This window comes from Martes martes, assembly GCF_963455335.1.
Source record: "Martes martes genome assembly, chromosome: 5".
Lineage (NCBI taxonomy): Eukaryota > Metazoa > Chordata > Mammalia > Carnivora > Mustelidae > Martes > Martes martes.
The window spans coordinates 89,033,161-89,054,842 of NC_137892.1; the positions used below are offsets into that span (position 1 = coordinate 89,033,161).

At 42.0% G+C, this 21,682-nt stretch overlaps 1 protein-coding gene across 1 annotated transcript; it reads right to left on the reverse strand.

Moving 5' to 3' along the window:
* Nucleotides 1-430: 430 nt before the first annotated feature.
* Nucleotides 431-8,417, reverse strand: PURA (purine rich element binding protein A). The gene is made up of 2 exons (XM_080804023.1): nt 8,140-8,417; nt 431-2,380 (listed from the first exon to the last, which is right to left on the reverse strand). Exon 2 carries the CDS (start codon nt 2,234-2,236, stop codon nt 1,268-1,270), a length of 969 nt encoding a protein of 322 aa, XP_080660149.1. The 5' UTR covers nt 2,237-2,380; nt 8,140-8,417; the 3' UTR covers nt 431-1,267.
* Nucleotides 8,418-21,682: the final 13,265 nt, after the last annotated feature.

Below are 21,682 nucleotides of genomic sequence, written 5' to 3' on the forward strand. Positions count from 1 at the left end.
AACTTGGCTTTCACTTTTAAAATGAAACTCAGAATCCATGGCTCAGTAGGATAACTATAATTGTGTTGCTCTGCTTTTTAACAGGTCTACATAAGTTAATAGCACTGGCAAAAATCAAAGAACAGCTTCAGACCTCTTACTAGTTTAGGAGACAGTGCTAGTGACCACAAATAGACTCGCTACCTGATGTCCAAGTACAGGTTCACTGGAAATTGCTGCACGTTAGTTTTTAAAATCTTTCTACACATAATAAAAAAAATATATTATGAACGATACATCTCATATACACAATAATGACAAAACACCTACTCAGTCAAAGCAAACAGATGCAGAAAAATATTATGGGAGATTTCCTTTATCTTTCTTTCTCTTTTTCTTTTTACTATTTGAATAACTTTGGTTCCAACCGTAAAAATCACAACTTAGCAAATTTCATTTAAATGCCTTTTTTAATAATTTCTTCATGTTCACAGAAGTTTCACTGACCATTTTTATATGTTTAAGGTCCAGATGCAATGCATATTGTATAAAAGAGAGCACTTATTGTTTACCTTGCATGAATTAAACCTACGTACCTTTAACTCTACAAACTTCTGCATAACATTTAGACAAAGCTCAGACACACAGCATGCCTAGCCCTCATATATATACACATCTCTAATCACAGGTATATAGGGTGTCAAATATACTATAATAACCTCCATGTAAGGTTTGAAATTTGGTAACAAAATGAGAAAAACTAAAAATATTATTTTACGTGTTCTAAAATATCTCTTTTTTGTGCTAAAGTCAAATGTTAGCTCAACATGAAAAGGACTTTTATATAATTCAGCAATATTATAATCTTGACCATTTTGCAAACACTTTTAATAATAATAGCTTAAACGTGTACAAAAGTTCTTGGTTAATTAGGGAAATAAACACTCAGTTCTTTATATTTTTTAATCAAGTAGGAAACACAGTTCATATAATGTTATTACTTTTTGTATTTTTTTTGTTTTTTGTTTTTAGCAGCTGCTTACTGTTTTATATGGTGGATAAAGTGGACAACATCCAGCGATGGGTGGCAAGTCAGGAAGAGAAACTGTCAGTTGGTGGAGGTTCTGTGGGTGGTGCTCCCTTGGAGTTAACAGTTATTTCTTTTTTTTTTTTTTTTTACTTTTTTACTTTTTATTTTCTCTCTTTCTTTACAGTATATTTTCTGTGTGTGGCTGTGTGTGTGTGTGTATGCATGTGTGTGTGGGTTTTTTTTTTCCATTCAGTTTGATCAATCTTCTTCCCCTTCTTCCTCACCCTGCAGCAACAGGGTGGCAGCGGCAGTCTCCTCCTGCTGCTGCTGCTGCTGCTGGTGGAGCTGCTCACAGGCAGCTCGCTTCTCCCTTTGCTTCTCTTGAATCTTCTTCATCTCCTCCGAGTACTTGCAGAAGGTGTGTCCGAACTTGGCCCACACCTTGTAGGGCACGGTGATGGAGTTGCGGTAGGTGGGCTTCACCTCGCTCACTCGCATAAACACGCCGTACTTGTTGGAGCCCACATCGAAGAAGAAGCGCTTGTTGTCCACAGTCAAGGAGGTGCCCTCGGGCAGCTCGGCCGGCTCCTCCTCCACTCCGTAGTCATCGATGAGCTTGGCCAGAGCGTCGCGGAACTCGATGAGCCCCTGTGCGGGCAGCGCAATGGTCTGGCCCTGCGTGGAGCCCAGGCCGGGCCCCCGGTTGACCGTCTGGCGGATGCGCAGGAAGCGGCCGCGCTGGTTCTCCTTGAGATCCATGTAGTACTTGCGGTTCTCGCGCACCAGGAACTCGCTCTTGAGCGCCCGGCGCGGCTCGTCCTGCGCCTGGGCCAGGTCGGGCGGCTGGCTGGGGCCCAGCTGCGCGTAGTGCTCGATGAAGTCGCCCAGGTAGTCGCGGAACTCCACGGCCACTGACATGGAGAGAGTGAGGCGGCTCTTGTTGCCGCCCGCGCCCACCTCAGCGATCTTCAGGAAGCGGCCCTTTGCGTTCTGCTTCACGTCCAGGTAGAAGCGCTTGTTCTGGATGTCCACCCGCTTGGAGGCCAGCTCCTGCGTCTCGTGCTGCAGCCCCCCCGGGGCCCCGCCGCCGCCGCCGCCACTGCCGCCGCCGCCCCCGCCGCCACCACCGCCCCCGCCGGAGCCCGAGCCCGAGCCTGGGTGCCCCAGGGAGCCGCCCGAGCCCAGCGCCGCACCACCCTGCTCGCTGCCGCTGTCTCGGTCCGCCATGATGCTGCGCTCCGCCGCCGCGCCGCCGCCGCCGCCTGCCGCTCCGCCCGCCGCCTCAGTCGCCTCAGCCGCCGCTGCTTTCCCTCCCCGGCTCCGCCTGCTGCCGCCGCAACCCCCACAGCCAGTCAGCCACTCTCGCGAGATCTGCGGGAGAGACGAGACCCGGTAACAGGGCACTGACTCCCCAGTACAGTAGCAGGGCGCCCTACTGTACGCGCCCACCCGCCCGCCAGCACGTGACATGCGCCCCGTCCCTGATGCCAGCCCCCTGCCCGCCCGCCCGCCAGGCGGCGCCCACCCGCCGGCCCTCACCCCACACCCCTGGCTGGGGGGGGGGGGGGAACGCGCCGCGTCGCAGCTGCTGCCGCCACCACCACTGTGGCTGTCGCTGTTGGCCAGACCCTGAGCGGCCTCGGCCCAGGGAGTTGGGGGACCAGGGGTTAGAAGGGGACTGCCATACTAAGCACAGGGATCAGGCCTGAGCTTTGCTTTCCAATGACCCCAAAGAGAGGATGTGGGGGAAGGGCCTCTGAAAGGCAAGTGAGCCCTCAGCAGACAGGGGACACCAAGTCACGGCCACCCACCCCTGTGGGCCCCAGCCAGACCCAAACCCAAACCCAGACAGGCCCACCCACTGCCTGGTTGGGCTGTCTCCTACCGCAGAGCCCTGGCCGCAGAGGCGGGCAAGGAACAGGAGAGATGGTGCGGCGGTAACCCTTAGCTGCAGAAGGGGCTGCCTGGGATGAGGACGGGGCGCCGGCAGCAGTGGCGCGGAGCAGCAGACACCTAGCCCGTCCCTCCCCTCGCTCCCGCCGCTCCCCCTCCCCGCGCACGGCAGCGGCTCTGGCCTCAGATGATCCCGCTCCCCCCTCCCCCCAACCGCAGCCCCGCACAGTCGGGCGGGCGGGCGGGCGGGCGCACTCACCGGCGGGGGGGAGCCGAGCAGAGGACGGCAGTCGCACCAGGGCCGGGGTGCCCGCAGTGCCTGTTCGCGTTGGCTCTGCCCTTCCCCCCAAGCAACAATCAAAAAGAAACCCCACACTCACCCAAAAACCATCAACCAGCCCCCTTTGGGACCACAACTACCCGCCTGCCTCCCCCTCCTCCTTCCGAGATTTGGGGAAGGGGGGCACCCTGCTCAAGGCTGAGCCCAACCTGGGTTGCCGGCCAGCTCTGCGGATGAACCAGGCCCCGCCGAGCCTTCAGCCCCCGACCCACTCTTGTTCCCCACTGGAAGGACCCAGAATGGAGGAGAAAACGAAGCGAGATTTAGGAAATTCACGAGCTAAAAATGTCAGGAATTTCCTGGGAAACGCAGTTCCTTACGGGTTTCATTAACACAGGTTCGCTCGCCTGTTTTACCCCTCCTCCCCGAAACTCTTAAGTGTCAAGAAGAGCCCCCACCTCTCAAAAAGTAAAACATTAAGTGATTAATGGTTTTTAGGTGACAGCTAGGTTACCAACCACGAATTAACCATGAATCTTTGGACAGTGACTGCTACAGAGGGTGTCTTGTCTCGGAAAGGGGCTCGGAAATAAGTGAATTCCATCTTCATAGATCTAAGGCATAATCTGGGGCCTGTTTCCTTTCTCCTAGATATACAGCAAATGCTCATACTCCCTCCCTGCAGTCTGTAGTTCTAACAGTTGAGGGAAAGCTAAGGCCTATCTCCAGGGGAACCCCGGCCGGATCCCCCTTACACTCTCCTTATCACCTTCTGCAGGCGGCTCAGGGAATACAGACCTCACAGCCTTACTCCTGGCTTTCTCAAGCATGGATTGTTGCCTTCATCCTTAGAACAGTGTGTCTGTCCCATCTGTGGGCTCCATTCCCACTGAACATCCCTCAACCCCCAAAGCAAGGAGTCTTGCCTCCCTCATTCAGCCCCAGAGACAGCTGAGTACATAGCTGCGCAAACTTCCTGGAAAACAAAGGGGCAGATCAAGTAATGATCAAGAAACCCAGACCCTTCTAGTACATAAGCCTTGTCAATGACTGAGCCCTCAAAGTCCCCTAATATATCCTTTCATCACCTAGGCAAACCTGCCTGCGAAGTATTCACAGCTTCCCTTTTCTCTTAGCAAGGGTCCCGTTCTACCCACATTAGCTCCTTTAGCTCTGGGTTGATGTTTGCTACTTCCCGCTAAAGAGCAAGAAACAGGGCAAAGCACGATGGCTACCAAAGAGCAAACTGGAGTAGTCCTGTGGGAACCAGTCCCAGAACCACCCACCTGTCCAGTAGTCCCTGAAATGATTCCCTGAGGGGGAGGCCCATTCTGAGAGACAGAAATCTGGACTTTGGGCCACATAAAAAACTTCTCCTTAGTTGCGGGGGGCAGAGGGGCATCCTCCGGATTCACGTAGTCCCCTTTTAGTGCTGATTTTTCTGAACTCCCTCCCTTGTCCCCAAGTCTGCAGGGAAGGGGAGAGAAGAACTGTTGGCGAACTTCCGACTGCGCAAAATTTCAAGTGAGAAAGAGCAGTGGCTCCTCCAGGCTCACACAGTAGCGATCAGGACCCTGGATAGACCCTGGCCCCAAACTGGGACAGAAAGGCTTAGTGGCAGGGTCTCCACACAGAGCAAGGCAGGGTATTACGGTTCCAGCTGTAAAATGAGGCTAAGATCTGTATAAGTCTGATCTAGAAGAGCTCCTGCTCTTCTTCTGGGGTTTACCTTGCGCAGAACCAAACCCTTGCCCCTTCAAGAGAGTTCACAGCAGCAAGAAGCCCAATGGGACTGCGAAGAAGGGACACGCGCCTGCCGGTCCCTCCCATTCTTCCACACTAATGACTGCTTCCTCCAGGACAGAAAACTACGGTTTAAAACTGCTCATCTTCTTGGACCAACTTTAGAGTCTAAATTTCTTGCTCTATGTCCCAAATATTTACATCCAGGGGTTCTGAAGCGGTTTGAGTTTGGGAACACCCTGATTTTCTTAAAAGGTGTCTGTCACCAGAAACTGAGTTCTTAGTTCCCCAGCGCAGAGGCAACTGATGAAGTTTCTAGACAAAGCACAAGTTAAATATCATTTGCATGCTTACACTGGGAATTTTAAGCCCAAATCAGCAAACGACTGAGACCTGGACCTCTCCACATAATATGCACTTACTTATGTTACACTATTTGTTATATATGTATAAAATTTTTGTCATCATATACTACCAGTTTCTCGCCTATTTTACAAATGTATCTAAAAGATAAAAAAAAGTTAACAATGGCTTTTCCAAAATAATTCAATGGTAAATTAGATATTTAGTACATTTTCACTACTCAAAAAGTTAATTTCAGGATAAACCTGAACTGGGGGGGCTTTGGTCAGACTGGGGAGGGCATGGTGGTGAAAGGCGGCTTTCCTTAGGCTACAGAATACAGTAGTCTTAACAGTCTGGGAGGAATGAATATTGACTCAGAGTAAAGTCTTAAAAAGTTTAGAACCTTAAAAAGAATTTCAAAGTTAGATTTGCATCCTAACATTGAAACTCCATTAGAAAATCTGTAGATTTGAAAAGTTTAGAACCTTAAAAAGAATTTCAAAGTTAGATTTGGATCCTAACATTGAAACTCCATGAGAAAATCTATAGATTTGAAAAGACTTCTAGCCATTTGCTAATTACTTAAATAATATACTTAGAAAATGAAAAGTCAGTTCTAGTGTCTAGCTTTTTGAATTTGTTATTTTGAAACAAACAGTTGTAAAATTAAACTGATGATTTCAATACAATGTAGAAAAGGCAAAGGGTAAACGAAATATATTAATATGCAGCAAAATATAGGTATTAATTAAAAATCATCAAATAATATTCTATTTCTACTCAAAGTTTGCTTACTTTAAAAAACCTGATAAATATCTTTAGATTTCTTGTGCTCTTTTATTAATACTACACACATTTTGAAGAGAACAGAGACTGCTTTATTTTTAATCCCACTATCTCTATGTCATTAACAAACTCTTACCAACAAAAAATTGTTCATAAGTGAAACAAACATTAGGCAGAACAAGAAGGAAAAAAGCCTCAGACTTCCTCAGCCTTAACTACGGGTGATTCTGAAATAATCTAATTCAGCTTTAGTCTTTAGAAGTAAAAATTAACACATACGTATAAAATAAACTTGGAGGGAGGGAATCTACCTCTGGGTAATAAACCCTTTCTTTCGATTATGGAGTTCCCAACAGAAACAATATGCTGATTAATACCACAGATTTCCAAAATAAAAGAGAAGCAAGAACATTAGAAATTGTGTTGTCAAGTACTACTTAGGTTAAATACCTGTCTTAAACTAGACAATTATCTTCAATACTCAAATCATTAAAACTAACTGGAATATTGTACTGCAAGGGTTTAAAGTGGAGGAATTACCCATTTCTCCTCAGGGCTGTCTATCAGAAAAATGAAGGGTAAAGTAAATGTTAACGTTTAACAACAACAAAGACAAATAGTAATAGTATTTCATCAATCATTTTTTAAAAAAGCATTATCATCCTCCTATAGCTCACCTAATCTTTGAAATTATGCCTCTCCAATGCTATTTTAATGTTTAAAGATATGAATTAAACATTCAAAATCTGAAGAGAATCCTCGCACTTCACAAAATGTTTTCATTTTAAGCATTTGCAAAAGAGTTAAATAAACGTAGCACACATTCTAAATTCGATCAAAGATTCTGAGAACCCGACATTTTATGTACCCAAAAGGCCCAAACAGAACCGATGCAAATGTCAATAGCTCACTCTCTTCCGGCTGATACTTAAAAGGTTTTACTAGTACCCAAAGGAATGAAATCAGCAACTCTCCACACTCTAGTCAACACTCCAATTTTGAAAGCCGCAATTCGCAAACGTCAGTTTGGGTTGGAAGCAGTAGGGGTCTTGAAGTAATAAAAAAAATTCCTTTTCTCCTCTGACAGTCTACCAAAAGATGTCAAACCAAATTCCGTCTATTGTAAAGCACTGGGACCTCCCTTCCAAGGACACGGGACACAAGCATAGACACCAATGCCAAAAAGCTCTCCAAAAGCACCTGGCCCGACAGAACGAATTAGAACCCTTAAGAGGGTCCCTCACAGACAGCGGAAATGAAGGTGGCATTAATTCAGGGGTAGACAGCAAGGAGCCAAAGAAAGTTGCCCTACCCGGACTTGGGCCTTTCTCTACCCAAGTTCGGAAACAAGGCAGATGTATTTGTGGGGGTCCCTTCTACAGACATTTCAAACCGCCTCCGGAGCCCACTGTCACTCAAAGGGAAGACCCTCCAGCTTCGCATCCGTTCCTTTTGCCCCCAAACAAAAGCAGAGGAGACTGTTGAGCTGACCTAGCTCCGAAAATGCCTTGTTCGGACCACCCATCCTTGGGCCTGCCTTCATCGGAGATGTCAGCACCAATGTATTATTTTTTATTTTTACAACGCATCCTGGGCGGGTGTATGCATTGCGGGGGTGGGGGTTGAACAGAGAAGAGGAGGGGTTGGTAGTGAAGCCTAGAACCCTCCTTCCTCTCCCCTTCTGCCAGGGTTGCTGTGCAGGGAGTGTCGGCCACATTTGGCGCACTGTCCCAGGCCCGGGGCGAAGGTGGCCAGGGGAAATGGGGCTTAGGGATTGCTAAGCAAACGTCACCATTGGTGGTCTACAAGCGTCTGCGGAGGTAGGATTGTCTTTTTTTTTTTTTTTTTTTAAGAGGCGTGTGATTTTGTTCTTTTTTGGAGGTGGGAGTTCGTTCGTTCGTTCGTGCGCTACGGGGGTGGGGGGGATGTTGCTGCACTGCCAGAGTCCCCGGAGGGAGGGTGCGAGAATGTCTACGATGGTACAGTAATTATTCCTGGGGCATACGAGCGCAATTAAAGGGGACGGGGTGGGCGGCACCTCGAGTTGTGGCAGTGCCAGCAGGGAAGGTCGCGAGGGGCTTACCCGGGCGGGCGGGCGCTGTCCTGCCGCAGGTGAGGGAGGGCGCGGGCTGGAGGGAGGGAAGGCGCGCGCTAGGCAGGCGCTAGGCTGGCGCGAGGAAAGGGGGAGGGGGGAGGAGGGCGCGCGCGCGCACACCTGTCCTGGACAGCGGCGCGAACCGAGCGGCGCCTCAGTCGGGCTCTGCCGGCTGAGGAGGAAGGAGGGCGGGCTGGCAGGCGGGGGCGGGACGCCGAGGGGAGGAGGAGGAGGCGGCTCGGATGGCTGGCTCGGCTCTCGCTCGTTCTCCCTCCCGCGGGCAAGTCCGGCTCACACCCTGCTTCTCCCGCTCACTCACAGCCCCCTTGGCTCTCCCTCCTCCTCCTCCTTCCCCTGCGGGATCCGCTCGCCGCCGCTGCAGACGGCAAGTCGTGGCAGCCAGACGTCGGCGCGTAACCCGGCGCTCCGTGCGTGACTCCGAGCGACGTCAGCGCGCGCTCCGCGTTACCCACCATCTCTCCCCCATCCTCCCCCCGTGGCTCGCGCCCTCCGCCCTCGCGTCCCTCCGTTTCAGTTGCCGCGGCGGCGGGCGCGGAGCGCGCTCCCGCCGCCCCCTCTTGCGCGTGCGCGCGCCTTCTCCGCCGTTGGCGCGTCAACAGCCCACGGCCCAGGCCTTGAGGCGCGTTTGAGGAGGGGGCTGCCTGTGGCCTCTTTGCCCGCACTTCCTCCACTCACCGCCCGTGGCGCCCCTAGGAGGACTTTCTCTCGTTAGGCTTTGAAGGCTGGAGCTAGGCTCAGGCTGGGCTAGAACCCCGTAGGGCCTGCATCAGCTCCAACTTAGGGCCCTCAGCGTCGTTACCGGTGCAGCTACCACCCTTTCACCCTCTCCACCCGCCCTCGTTCCGCCTGCAAGGCTCAGGAGGCAGTAGGCCTTTCATCTTCCGGGAGGGTCTCACCTTGGCCTTCGGACGCCCGCGGAGAGGGCTAGAAGGGCAGAATTAGCATAAAGAAGAAAGAGCGAGACCACATTCGGGCTTTAGCCCCAGGAATCCTTGACAGGAAGCGTAGGGCTGCTGCCCAGCCTCCCACGCAGTGTAGGTGAAACTGGGCCCCTTCGAGGGACTGTGACTAAGGACAAAGACCTGATAAATATTATTTATGCGTCCTTAGGCTGAGAGGAGAAAAGTGTAAGAGGCGAGTTAATTTTCATAAATTGCTACGCGAGGGCGAAATGCAGAACTATGAAATTTGTCCTTTAAGAGTTTTCTTGAAATCTTACCAAGTTTGACAAGATTTTTGGTGCACGGTAACTTTTTCCTCACTTTGTACGCTGTCACATGTCCATCCTGTCACATTGCATACGTGGAATATGGATCAATTAAAATTATTAGCTGCAAATAAATAGAAAGCTGCCTTACCATCTTTATCATTATTTAAATAGGTCTCAGAGAAGTCAGCCTGTAGTTTAGGAAAATTTAGTCACTGTCCTAACTTATTTAGCTGGGTATATTTTATTTTGAAGTTACCTTCCAATATATAGTAAAATACGATTTTATTAGGCAACATTAGACTTTTAAACTCACTAATTTATTAGGACCAGACTATTTTAGGAAGCTTATCTATCTATTAAGCCTCCGAGGCAAGTAGGAGTGAGTTGAAATTAACCCCATTTTGTGGATGAGAAAATCGAGTTACAAAAATAAAAGTCCGTTGTTCAGAGTTGCAAGGAGTCTGTCACCGACAGAGGGAAACACCTTAGGTCTATTATTGCTTACTTTATCCACTAAGCCAGAAATCCTTCAATCGTTTACTTCCGGGTATCTTTAGATGCCGTCCTCCTCCTCCTCCCCCCTGTATTTTAGGCAGTGCCTAATGTCTGAAGCAAATTTGGGAGGTATTCCTGGAGACCCCAATTCACAGAGGACTCTAAAAGGTTTGAGGTTGGTATTTTCTGCCATAGGAAACTACAGCTGAGCAATAAGTTATTGTGGAACAGTTCAGATTCCATACCAACTGCAAAATGTTTATTAATCCCTAGTTAGAGGTAAGAAAATTTTTGAGACAGTTTAATGAATGATGGGTCATTTCTTTTGAATTGCTGCTTTATTCACCTCATCTTTAGGTGGCAGCACTACAATATAAATATGCTTAAAACTACAGTCTTCTGCAACTTGATATCCTAGAAGAGTGTTTTGTCCTAAATGCATCCAGCTCTGTTGTGGAGATTAGACATAAGAAATCATCCCCGAGAATTAGAATACTTAGGAAGTTCCAGAGGAGGAAGAACAGAAAGCCTTTCAAAAGAGGTTAATACATGGAGTTACTGAAAGAAAATATTTGAAAGTTTTAGAAAGCTTTTTCTTTTTCTAGCTGTATGAGGAGCAAGTAGCATCTTTAAACTTGATCTTGTACTGAACCAGCACAAGATAACATTCCAAAGCAAACCATACTTTATCGATACTGCATATTTCTTGTAAATTTTGTAAATTCTTGCTTATTGTTAAACTTGCTAGTTGTATTGTTGCCAGTATTCTAACTACAATTTTATTTTATTTTTTAAGTTCTACGCCCAACATGGGACTTGAACTTATGACCCCCCAAATTTAGATTTGCATGCTCTACAGACTGAGCCAGCCAGGCACCCCTAACTATCTTAAAATTGGGGTGCAGTTTTCTTCATTAAACCGGATCAGACCTGTGAAGATCCCGAATAACAACCTATCATTAACTCTTGTGGAAGAGAAGAACTCTTCCTGCTCCTTTTCTCATTTCGCAAATTGTTCATATACAGACTAAACCACCATTGCTCAAACTCAGAGAAGTGATAATACAAGCTCAACTACATATAAACTGATAGCAACTTACAGTTATTCTATATCTTAATTTCTGCCACAGTGTTTGAGGGCAATAAATTGTGATGTACGGGGACTATTTGGATCGACTATTCTCTAAGTAGAACTTTGTCATAAGTTTGTATATCTACAGTCATTCTTCCTATACCCCCTTTATCCAAGCAACCAAACAAAATTGGATTTACATGCATTTCAAAATAGAGTATGTTAGATTTACAGTATAAACAAAATTACCGAAGAATCTAGAAGTATGACCATCAGGAATGGGAAATCAAATTATTTCTGGGTAGAGGTTGAAATGTTAATAAAGTCTTTCTTGATGGCAGCTTCCATCTTTCTCAGGTCAAACTTGGAGAGTCTCACACAAATGGTAGAGCTCAAACTCAGCAGTATTATGCTGAGATTTTTAAGCGCTCTGGTGCCAGCAAATCATGCAGCCTGGGGGCCTTTGCTCCAAACTTCTGCCAACTCCATTTTGGCAGTAAACTGTTCTGTTGAACAAAGTTTGCACGTGTTTGGGGTGTGAAGTGGTTCCTCAGGCATTTATCTGGTTTTATTCCAGTTTGGGAACTTGAAGACTAGAGTCAGAAGCATGAGACTTGTAGAGTTCATATGTGCCCTGACAGATTATATTAGTGATCTTGAATTTCCACCTAAACAAGGCAGCTTTTTCTTTGTTGGTGTAGGGATTTTTTGTTTTTTTGTTTTTTTGAAGTGGACCGTTTAGTTTACTCCTTAAATACTAACATGATATTGAACCAGTTCTCAAAAGCAGGTAAGCAGAACTCTCTCTGTTGAGGTTACAGGGCTGTGGCAAATCACTCCTCATCCTCCTACCTACAATACAACCACACACCACTTGACAGTAAAGAGGCCAATAATTATTTAAACTTGATCTCACTGTCATATATAACTATGAGCCTCCGATCTTTTTTGCTATTGGTTGTCTGGTTTTATCTTTTTTACCTACTTTTTCCCATCCTGGAGTTTTTGGTTAACAGTACTTGGCCCAGTTATATGTGCTTATTTGTATTATTTCAGGAGGTCCCTCTTCCTGGGGGAAACATATGCATTCTGAATTTCCATTATTTTTTCAAATAATCCTAGAAGAAAATCCTTGCATAATCTGGGGTAACACTTTGAAAGCTATTAAAATGTTATTGGAATATTTTATTTTTTTTCATTTTCTTCTTCCTGGTTTAAGAGTAATGGAAAGAAAAAAGTGCAAAAGTAAAAATTACATATGTTGAAGTGATACTATTACTTTTAACCATGATCAATGGAATGTTAATTTGTAAGATACAGTATGGTAACTTGAAAATGATAAGTTTTTTTGATACTTTTGGCAAGAGTGTGGCCTAAATCCCTATTTGTACCTTTCCCAAGTCAAAACTGACCTATGGATGAGGTTAGAAAGAAAGAAATAAATCTGGGCCTTTCTAAAGAGTGAATCTAACTGGTCTGAAAGTACTATTGAATGTTGTTGAACATTTTATGGTGACCCCAAAGCTCTTTCGTTTGCTACTTTAAAATATAAATGTATTATAATTTTACTACCCGGAGCAAGACTAAATACATGCTTGCATAGGTGGGTGTACACATACAACCAGATTGCTCTGCCCTCTGAAGCTAATTTAGACCATTTTTATAACCAAATGCAGTAGCACTTTGTGATTAGATGATCAGTTGGTTTCTTTCAGTGGTGAGTGAAATATGTCAGGGGAAAAATCAAGATAATCCTCCATGGGATAAATACAAAGTAAGTTCTTTCTTTAATATTTTGTGCTCTATTTGTATCTTTAAATGTTTTTATTTTTATCTTTAAGTATACTTTTACATATACTTGTCTAAATACTGAAAATTATTATACTTATCTTTATAATTAATTATTATTAAATAATAATTATACTTATTTTTAAGTATACTTTTAAGTATACTTTTCTTCTTGTCTAAGTACTGAAAATTAATTACTAAATGTAAATGTAATGTAATTTGGTAAGTATATATATAGAAAAGAAATGGTTTTATTTATTTATTTACTTTCAAAGTTTCTTTTTTTTAGTAATCTCTACACCCAACATGGAGCTCAAACTCACAACCCCAGGATCAAGAGTTACATGCTCTTCCAACTGAGCCAGCCAGGTACCCCGAGAAGAAGTGTTTTTAAATTATTATTTTGGAATTCTATTAATATGTATATATATTACATAAACGTATTACAGCTGATGTTTAGATGGCATTTTATTTATTAATTTTTTTTGCCTTGAATTTCCTTTTGGAAAGAAAATATTACCTGCTATATCAGAACTAGTTCTTAGGACCCACCACTGTTTATTAGTCAGGCTTATTTTCTTAAATCATTTATCGAACAATATCTACCAATTGCCTCTTTGCCAACCATTGTTCCAGGTGCTTGAACATAACCAAGACCCTGCTCCCATCGAGTTTCCAGTTTAGTAAGACAGATAATAAACAAATATATAATATAATGCTGTATAGTGATAAGAGCTAAGAAGAAAAAGAATGCAGTAAAGGGGCAAGAGTTCACTGTGTGATTGTGTGTGTGTGTGCCTCCCACCTGACATTTTAAATAGAGTGATCAAGCAATCCTCCTTGAGAAAGTAACTTTTGAGCAGAAACCTGAAATAGTCAGTCATGAGAATATTTAAGGAGATGTTCTAGTCATCATGAAAAATTTTTGCCACATAAAATCACCCAGCTATAATCCAGATAACATCCCATGTGGTAACTATGTATACATCTTCTTCCTTCTTAAGAGAGAAAAACTCATCCAGTTTTCTGGGTACACATTAGGTTTTCAGAAATGTTTATCATTTAATATCATTATTGCTCTGTATTTCCCATGCTTATTATCCCATTATTTAATACAGTAAGATTTATGGTAGACAAAGCTTCAGAATTCCTTATCTGCAATTCTAAGTTCCAAAACATTTTTTTCCTATATTTTTGGTGTAAAAACTGATCTGTACTGACATGACTCTATTTAAAGTCTTCATTATTCCATTTGGTGCTACTGTTGATGCATTTCATTATGGAAATATGTGTTTGATTAGAAGTCACTGCCCAGGACAACACAGGCTACATAAAATATAGATAGCATAATATGTTACACTCTTAAAATATATTTAAAAATTAATTCAGAAACCTATCTGGCCCCAAGGATTTTGGATAAAGCATTTTATATCTACCAGATTTCTTCTTGATTCTCTGATTAAATACCACTATTGATGTTAATCTTTAGATATCTTTTATTCAAAGTGTAATGTTTATATAGTGCTCTTATTATGTACCTGGCACTATGTAAATACTCTATATATTAGCTCATAAAATCCTTACTACAGCCTTATGAGTAAGTTTCATTTTCCTCATTTTACAAATGAGAAAACTGAGGTGCAGCCAGATTAAGGAAACTGCCAAAATCACACAGCTACTAAGTGACAGAGCTAAGAATTGAACCTAGACAATATTCCTTCCTAGCTTGCATTCTTTGCCAATAAACTAACTCTCCCTCTCCCTATCCTTCCTCCCCTCTGCTTTGGAGAAGTTCTAAATATCAGCCTTTTCCAAGAACATGGGTTTTTACTTATACTCTGAAATATCAGATATCAAAATTTTACATTTTTTTTTTACAAATATTCAATAATTTTTTTCATTTTATTTGCTCCTGGTATTTCAACCATTTCTGTTCTCAACTGAGATCACGGGTTTACTTATACTCATTCTCAGTCTGATAGGTTTTCATGTTAACCTTATCTTTCACCATCCTTTTCTTCACTGAATATCCTTACGTAATTATGAGGCACCTCCCTTATTATGGCCTTGTCAGATGTCAGATCACATTTAAAAAATTGCATTTCGTTTACTGAGAAGTACCCCTGCTAAATAAAGCTCTGTCACTGATTTGTAGGTTTCTTGCACTCAATGAATTACATAACTGCTTCAGATAACTATATTCTAGGCATATTAAATTCACATTTTTGTATTGGAACTGACTTGGTTTTCATTAGTGCATCCTCAGGTAAGAATTCCCCATATGCAATTAGAAACTGAGATCACTTTTGTATTGATTCATTGATTGATGGCAAGATTGAGTATATTTTGTGAAGTTGAGCAAAGACTTTTGTAACTGTATAACATAGGTAGGGTCAGTTTGAGTACGTATATTGAACTTTCTTTCCAAGTATCTATTCTTGAGCACCCTAGAAATCCATTGTGAGACATTAAACAAGTCACTTTAGTTGTTCTCTGTGAAAATTAATGTGTTGCCCTTGAATACAAAGATGAAGCTTCTGACACACACTCAGTAAAGTATTATCTTTTGTGTAATGTTGATAGATTTGTTCTGAGCCAAACATAATTTCTCAGGAGTCAATGGCTTATGTTTGCTAAATTTAGAGGTGTAGTTCATGGCCACCAGAGCTAAAAAGGAATTAAACCCATCAATTTTACCTCATTAATATCCTGTTGAACCAATTGAGCCAACAAGTCAGTTATTAAATTGCTGAGAAGGAAAAAAGGGACTAAATACATATATATGTTCATTGAGATTTGTTATAAAGTACATCCGTTTATTATATGAAAAATTCAGGGCTTTGTCAAGGATTACCTTTTTGCCTCTGTCTCCTGAGAGATAAAGAAGATGACATTTTCTCCTAAGACCGTGTTCGGGAGACACAGCTTTTCTCTAACTAGTTCCTCTGCAATATCCTATATTGATAATACCCAATACAAAAACTTTGAGGTACACCATTAATATTTGCCAAAGAGTAACAATGTCTGAGGGGTAAAAATTTCATATTTGGAATTCAATTCAAGTGAATATAAATACACTTTAATGAATTCAAGTGATGAATAACTGTTTTAGCTCTTCTGCTTTTCCTAACCTTTAGTTAGGAGATCCCTCTTCTATTCATTCAGTGTGGCAGTCAAGATCATGGTCAGGGTAATCCAATCTTTCAGATTCAAAACTCTGCTTTCAGATCCCTAACTGTGATTTTGGGCAAATTACTTCATCTCTATAGGTCCATTTCCTCATTTATCAAACAAGGATGATAATGCCAGCAGCCACACAGGTATATTATGAGGATTAATTAGTTAATTCATAAAAAGCATTTACAAGAGGATCTGGCACATAGTAAGTACTCAATAAATGTGAATTCCCACCCGCATGGCATTAACTTTTCTTGCCCTGTCTCAAGAACTGAGCCAAGTTGTCTCTCCCCACCCCTCTTCTTTTCTTCAGATTTCAAGTTCACAGGCCTTGGTTTAAGATTAAAATTGTCCTCTTCCTGAGGCGCTTGGGTGGCTCAGTCAGTTAAGCAGATGCCTTTGGCTCAGATCATGATCCCAGAGTCCTGGGATCGAGGCCCACATCGGGGGTGGGGGTGGGGGAAATCCCTGCCCAGCAGGGAGTCTCCTTCTCCTACTGCCTCTTCCCCCTACTCGTGCTCCCTCTCTAATAAATAAAATCTTAAAAACAAAACTGTCCTCTTCTTCACCACCAGATTCATTAACTGCATTGTTCTTAAAAACCTTCAAGGATTCTTTCCTTTTCTTGGGTTTGGACCATTATACTTGCTTTCTCGATCTGAATTCCCTTTTATGGCTTCTCTAAGTAGTATGTCTTTCATATACACGTTGAAAGGTATTTCCTCATTACTACAGTATCAGTTCTTTGAAAGTAGGGACTGTGTCTCAGTTACTCTATTATTCCAGTACTTCCCCCTCCCTGCTGCATAATTATGCTAAAGAAGAGTTTGTTGAATAAATAAATCAATTCATTTAGTCTTTGTATTTTTTTTTTCCTATTTTATCCTGGGTATTCTATTCTGAACCTTCAGTTTTCCTGAAAATTCTCTTGCTCTTTTTATCTCTGAAAATTTTAAGTTCACCTGGTGATGCTGAGATCCCATTCCAGATCATCAGTTTTCTGACTGGCAGGTAAGAGGTTCATTTTGCCGCATAATCCATAAGTTAGAAAGAAAATTCCCATTTAATTCACCTAGATTTAACTTCATTTATAATCTCTTGGCTCTAGCTAGGCTAATCATTCTCTTTAAAATCTATCCAAATCTTTGAGAGAGGGGTTCTATTTTGCAGAACTCTTTGTCTCATTACTTATTTAAAGATAGGGCCATACTACTTTCAGTTTCTTTACATGCAGAATAAGCATCAGCTCAGGGTGCCTGGCTGGCTCAGTTGTTAGAGCATGTGACTCTTAATCTCAGGGTTGTGAGTTCGAGTAGAGATTACTTTTTTAAAAAATGTAAAAATCTTAAAAAGAAGAAGTTATCAGCTCTTTCTCACTTGGAGTAGGTCAGGATGAACTAGATCAATCTCTTAACATTTTTCTTTTTAGTATATACAAAAGACCTATGTAACACATATATTAGCTATAAATCTTGATAATATCATGAACTACCCAATCAAGAACTAGAACATTTCCCAGTAATTTGTACCTACCTCTGCTTGGTAGAGTACCCCATCCTCAAGGGTACTCAGTATCCTGATTTTATCCTGATCTTTTCATTGCAGTTTTCTTTTTAAAATTTATTTTTATGACAATTATCTATGCTAAAACAATATGTTGTTTGACCTCTATGTTTTTGAGCTTTAGATAAATGCCACAAGAATGGGAGAATATAGTTGCAAATGTCTTATCAGATAAAGAGCTAGTATTCAAAATCTATACAGAACTTTTCAAACTCAACACCCAAAGAACAAATAATCCAATCAAGAAATGGACAGAAGACATGAACAGACAATTCCACAAAGAAGACATCCAGATGGCCAACAGACACATGAAAAAGTGCTCAACATCATTCGGCATCAGGAAAATATGAATCAAAACCACAATGAGATACCACCTCACACCAGTCAGAATGGCTAAAATTAACAAGTCAGAAAACAACAAATGTTGGCAAGGATGCAGAGAAAGGGGAACCCTCTTCCACTGTTGGTGGGAATGCAAGCTGGTGCAGCCACTCTGGAAAACAGTATGGAGGTTCTTCTAAAAGTTGAAAATAGAGCTACCCTACAACCCAGCAACTGCACTAATAGGGATTTACCCCAAAGATACAAATGTAGTGATCTGAAGGGGCACTTGCATCCCAATGTTTATAGCAGCAATGTCCACAATAGCCACACTATGGAAAGAGCCCAGATGTCCATCAACAGATGAGTGGATAAAGAAGATGTAGTGTGGGGGCGCCTGGGTGGCTCAGTGGGTTAAAGCCTCTGCCTTCGGCTCAGGTCATGATCCCAGGGTCCTGGGATCGAGCCCCGCATCGGGCTCTCTGCTCAGCAGGGAGCCTGCTTCCTCCCCTCTCTCTCTCTGCCTGCCTCTCTGCCTACTTGTGATCTATGTCTGTCAAATAAAGAAATAAAATCTAAAAAAAAAAAAAAAAAAGATGTAGTGTGTATGTATGTATGTGTGTATGTGTAAATATATAATATATAATATAGTATAATATATATGTAATATATATAACATATGATGGATATATAATGGAATATTACTCAGCCATCAAAAATGAAACCTTGCCATTTACAGTGATGTGGATGGAACTAGAGGGTATTGTGCTAAGGAAAATAAGTCAATCAGAGAAAGACAACTATATGATCTCACTCATACGTGGAATTTAAGAAACAAAACAGAGGAGCATAGGGGAAGGGAGGGAAAAATGAAACAAGATGAAACCAGAGAGGGAGACAAACCATAAGAGACTCTTAATCATAGGAAACAAACTGAGGGTTGCTAGGGGTGGGGGGATGGAGTAACTGGGTGATGGACACTAAGGATGGCAAGCGATTTAAAGAGCACTGGGTGTAAGACTGATGAATCACTGAACTCTACCTCTGAAACTAATAATACACTATATGTTAATTAATTGAATTTAAATAAATGAAAGAAAAATGCTATCTTCCAATATATATTTTTCTGAGATTTGCCCTTAATACTCAACACTATGTTGCCCAGATTCATTCATGTTGTTGTATATAATGATTATTGATTTTCAATACCATATATCATTCTAGCCTTTTAAAAATTACAAACATCACTGCTATAAAAATTCTTATGTATGCCTACATGCAAAGTGTTTTTCTCGGTTGTATACCTAGGAGTAGGATTGCTGGGTTGGGGAGTATACAGATATTCAAATTTGTGAGGTTATTAATGCCAAATAGTTTTCAATTCTCTCACAGTTTACAAGAATTCTACTTACTGTCAATATTTGGCATTATTACATGTAACTTTTGTCAATCTAGTGAGGGTAAAATGTTATATATCTGCTTTTATATGACGGAGGAAGGAGTCAGCTTTATTTAAAGCTTTTTAAACTTCCTCTTCCTTTCTATATTAAAAGGTTGTAGCCTCTTTTGACATTATTGTGCCTGGGAGTTCCTTTGAGAGAAAGCATTTATTTGTGAGATAGTTTCTGCTAATGGTATAGAAACTGCGATGGGATAGAGGCTGCTAACTGGGTAGTTTGCATGTTGCTTTTGAGTTGATCTTGCATGCACAAACTAAAATTTCTTGTTAATGTTCTATAGAAATGGAAATGACATTCTTTAATATTGGCCCATCACAGATTAATGTGATCTTGAGTTTACACCTATATGCAAAACTATTTTAAACAAAAACTTTCTTCAATCTGTTGATCTGGAGTATTTCCACAGAATCAAGATTTGTAAAGATATCTTTGTGTATTTGTTTGTATTTTAATTGTACCAAAGATATCCAACTTACTTTCTTTTGATGTGGTTATATTTACATTATATAACACAAATTAATCTCTCAAAGGAATTTTAAAACTCCAAATGATCATCTTACTGCTATTACCCACTGAGCTGATCTCCACATGTCAGACAGGGAAATAAGTCCAAATAGAGGGTGCTGTTATACTGTGCTGTAAATGTCCTTTTTTTTTAAAACTGAAAAAGCCATTTGTATATAAACAGTACTCATCAGTAACTAAAAACATATGGAGATGAAAAAAGAGAATTCAAGACAAATGGCAATATATGTATATTTTAAAGAAGAACTTATATAGCCCCTTGTGTTTATTGTCTTTAAAACAAATACCAGTTTTGTCATTTGTGTATTTTTTTTCTTGCCTTTGAATGAAAGATTTTTGAAGGGAGGGACTATGTATTTGTTTTATGTTTCTTATGTTTCTTTATAATATTGTTAAATATAGTGTCATATCCTGAAGGGAATTCAGAATATCAATTGAGCGCAAAAGTCCCCACTGTACCATTAATATTTGTTGACTAACAAAAGGACTGAGTGAATATTCATGACCAAACCATAAGAAAGCTGCAGTTGACTTCCTTTCCTATGGTACAGTAGCTATTATTGGAAATAATCACTCATCAGGGGGAATACAATTATGCCAGGTGAGTGTTTTTTCAACTTATTTGTATAGCTAATGCTATAGTTAACCAAGTTACTATCAGCCATTGGTTTCTTTTAAAGCCAAGTGTTAAGCTTCATTTCCTCATTCCCATGATGCCAGATACTCACTTTCTGTACTGATCAGGGGACATCCAGTGCTGCTGAAGGAAGACTGACTTCCTGCCAAAGCTCCCTCTAAGTGAGGACTTTTTCTGTGTATCATGCAGCATACATGAGCTTTTCATTGTTGTTTTTTTGTTTCTTTGCTTATTTTGTTTTGTTTTGCTTTGCTTTGCTTTTGTTATCTTGTAAGTGGTGATCTATGAGATGGGGCAAATCTAGAGGTAAGTCTTTACTTCTCACATGGATTGCAACATGACAACACCCTCCCTGTTGCAGGCAGCCTCCAAGATGGCCTTCAGTGATTCCTGCCTTCTGGTGTTCATACCCTTGTGTATTTTCCTCCCACATTCTCCGTGGGTTGGTCTGTCTGTATAAGCAACAGAATGTGGCAGAAGTAGTGGTTGGGCACTTGTAAGATTATGTTCTAAAAGACTTTAAGAACCCAGGGACCACAGGACAGATTAGAAGCTCAACTAGTTCTATAAGGCACTTTTTCTGAGACTGGGAAGTTCCAACCTGGATCCTGAGCCAAAAAGGCCCCAGACTTTCTTAGATCTAGAAAAGTAAGAGACAGAAAAACTTGTATATGTAAATAGAAGTAAGTAGGAATTTCACTAAAAGACAGTGGGGAAAACGGAGAGCTCCTAATGAAAAGAAATGAAATACTGACAGATGCTACCACGTGGCTGAACCTTAAAAAACTGGCTTAAAAAGAAGCCAGTCACAAAAGACCAGATAGTGTATGATTCTATTTGTATGTAATGTCCAGAATAGACAGATCTATAGACACAAGAGAGTTGCCTAGAGCTGCAGCAGTGGGGGTGCAGGGAGCTTGGGGTATGATAGCTCGGTTCAGGGTTTCTTTTGGAAGTAATGAAAATTTTTAACATTGATTGTGGTAATAATTGCAAACCTTTGTAAATATACTAAAGCCATTCAACTGTATACTTTGAATGGGTCAGTCATATGGTATACGAATTTTGTCTCAATAAAGCTGTTTTTAAAAAAGACTGTGGCTTCTGTCTCAGTTTTCTATCTCTTTCATCACTTCTATCTCCCTGGAGGAAGCCAGCTTCTGTGTCTTAAGGACACTTAGACAACCCACTCATGGAAAGGCTTATGTGGCAAGGAAATTTGTGAATCAGGTTTGCCAGTTAATTTGTAGTTTCCTAATTTG

Coding starts and splice junctions, on each gene's coding strand:
- PURA (XM_080804023.1), bottom strand. CDS start 2,236: ATGGCGGACCGAGACAGCGGCAGCGAGCAGGGTGGTGCGGCGCTGGGC.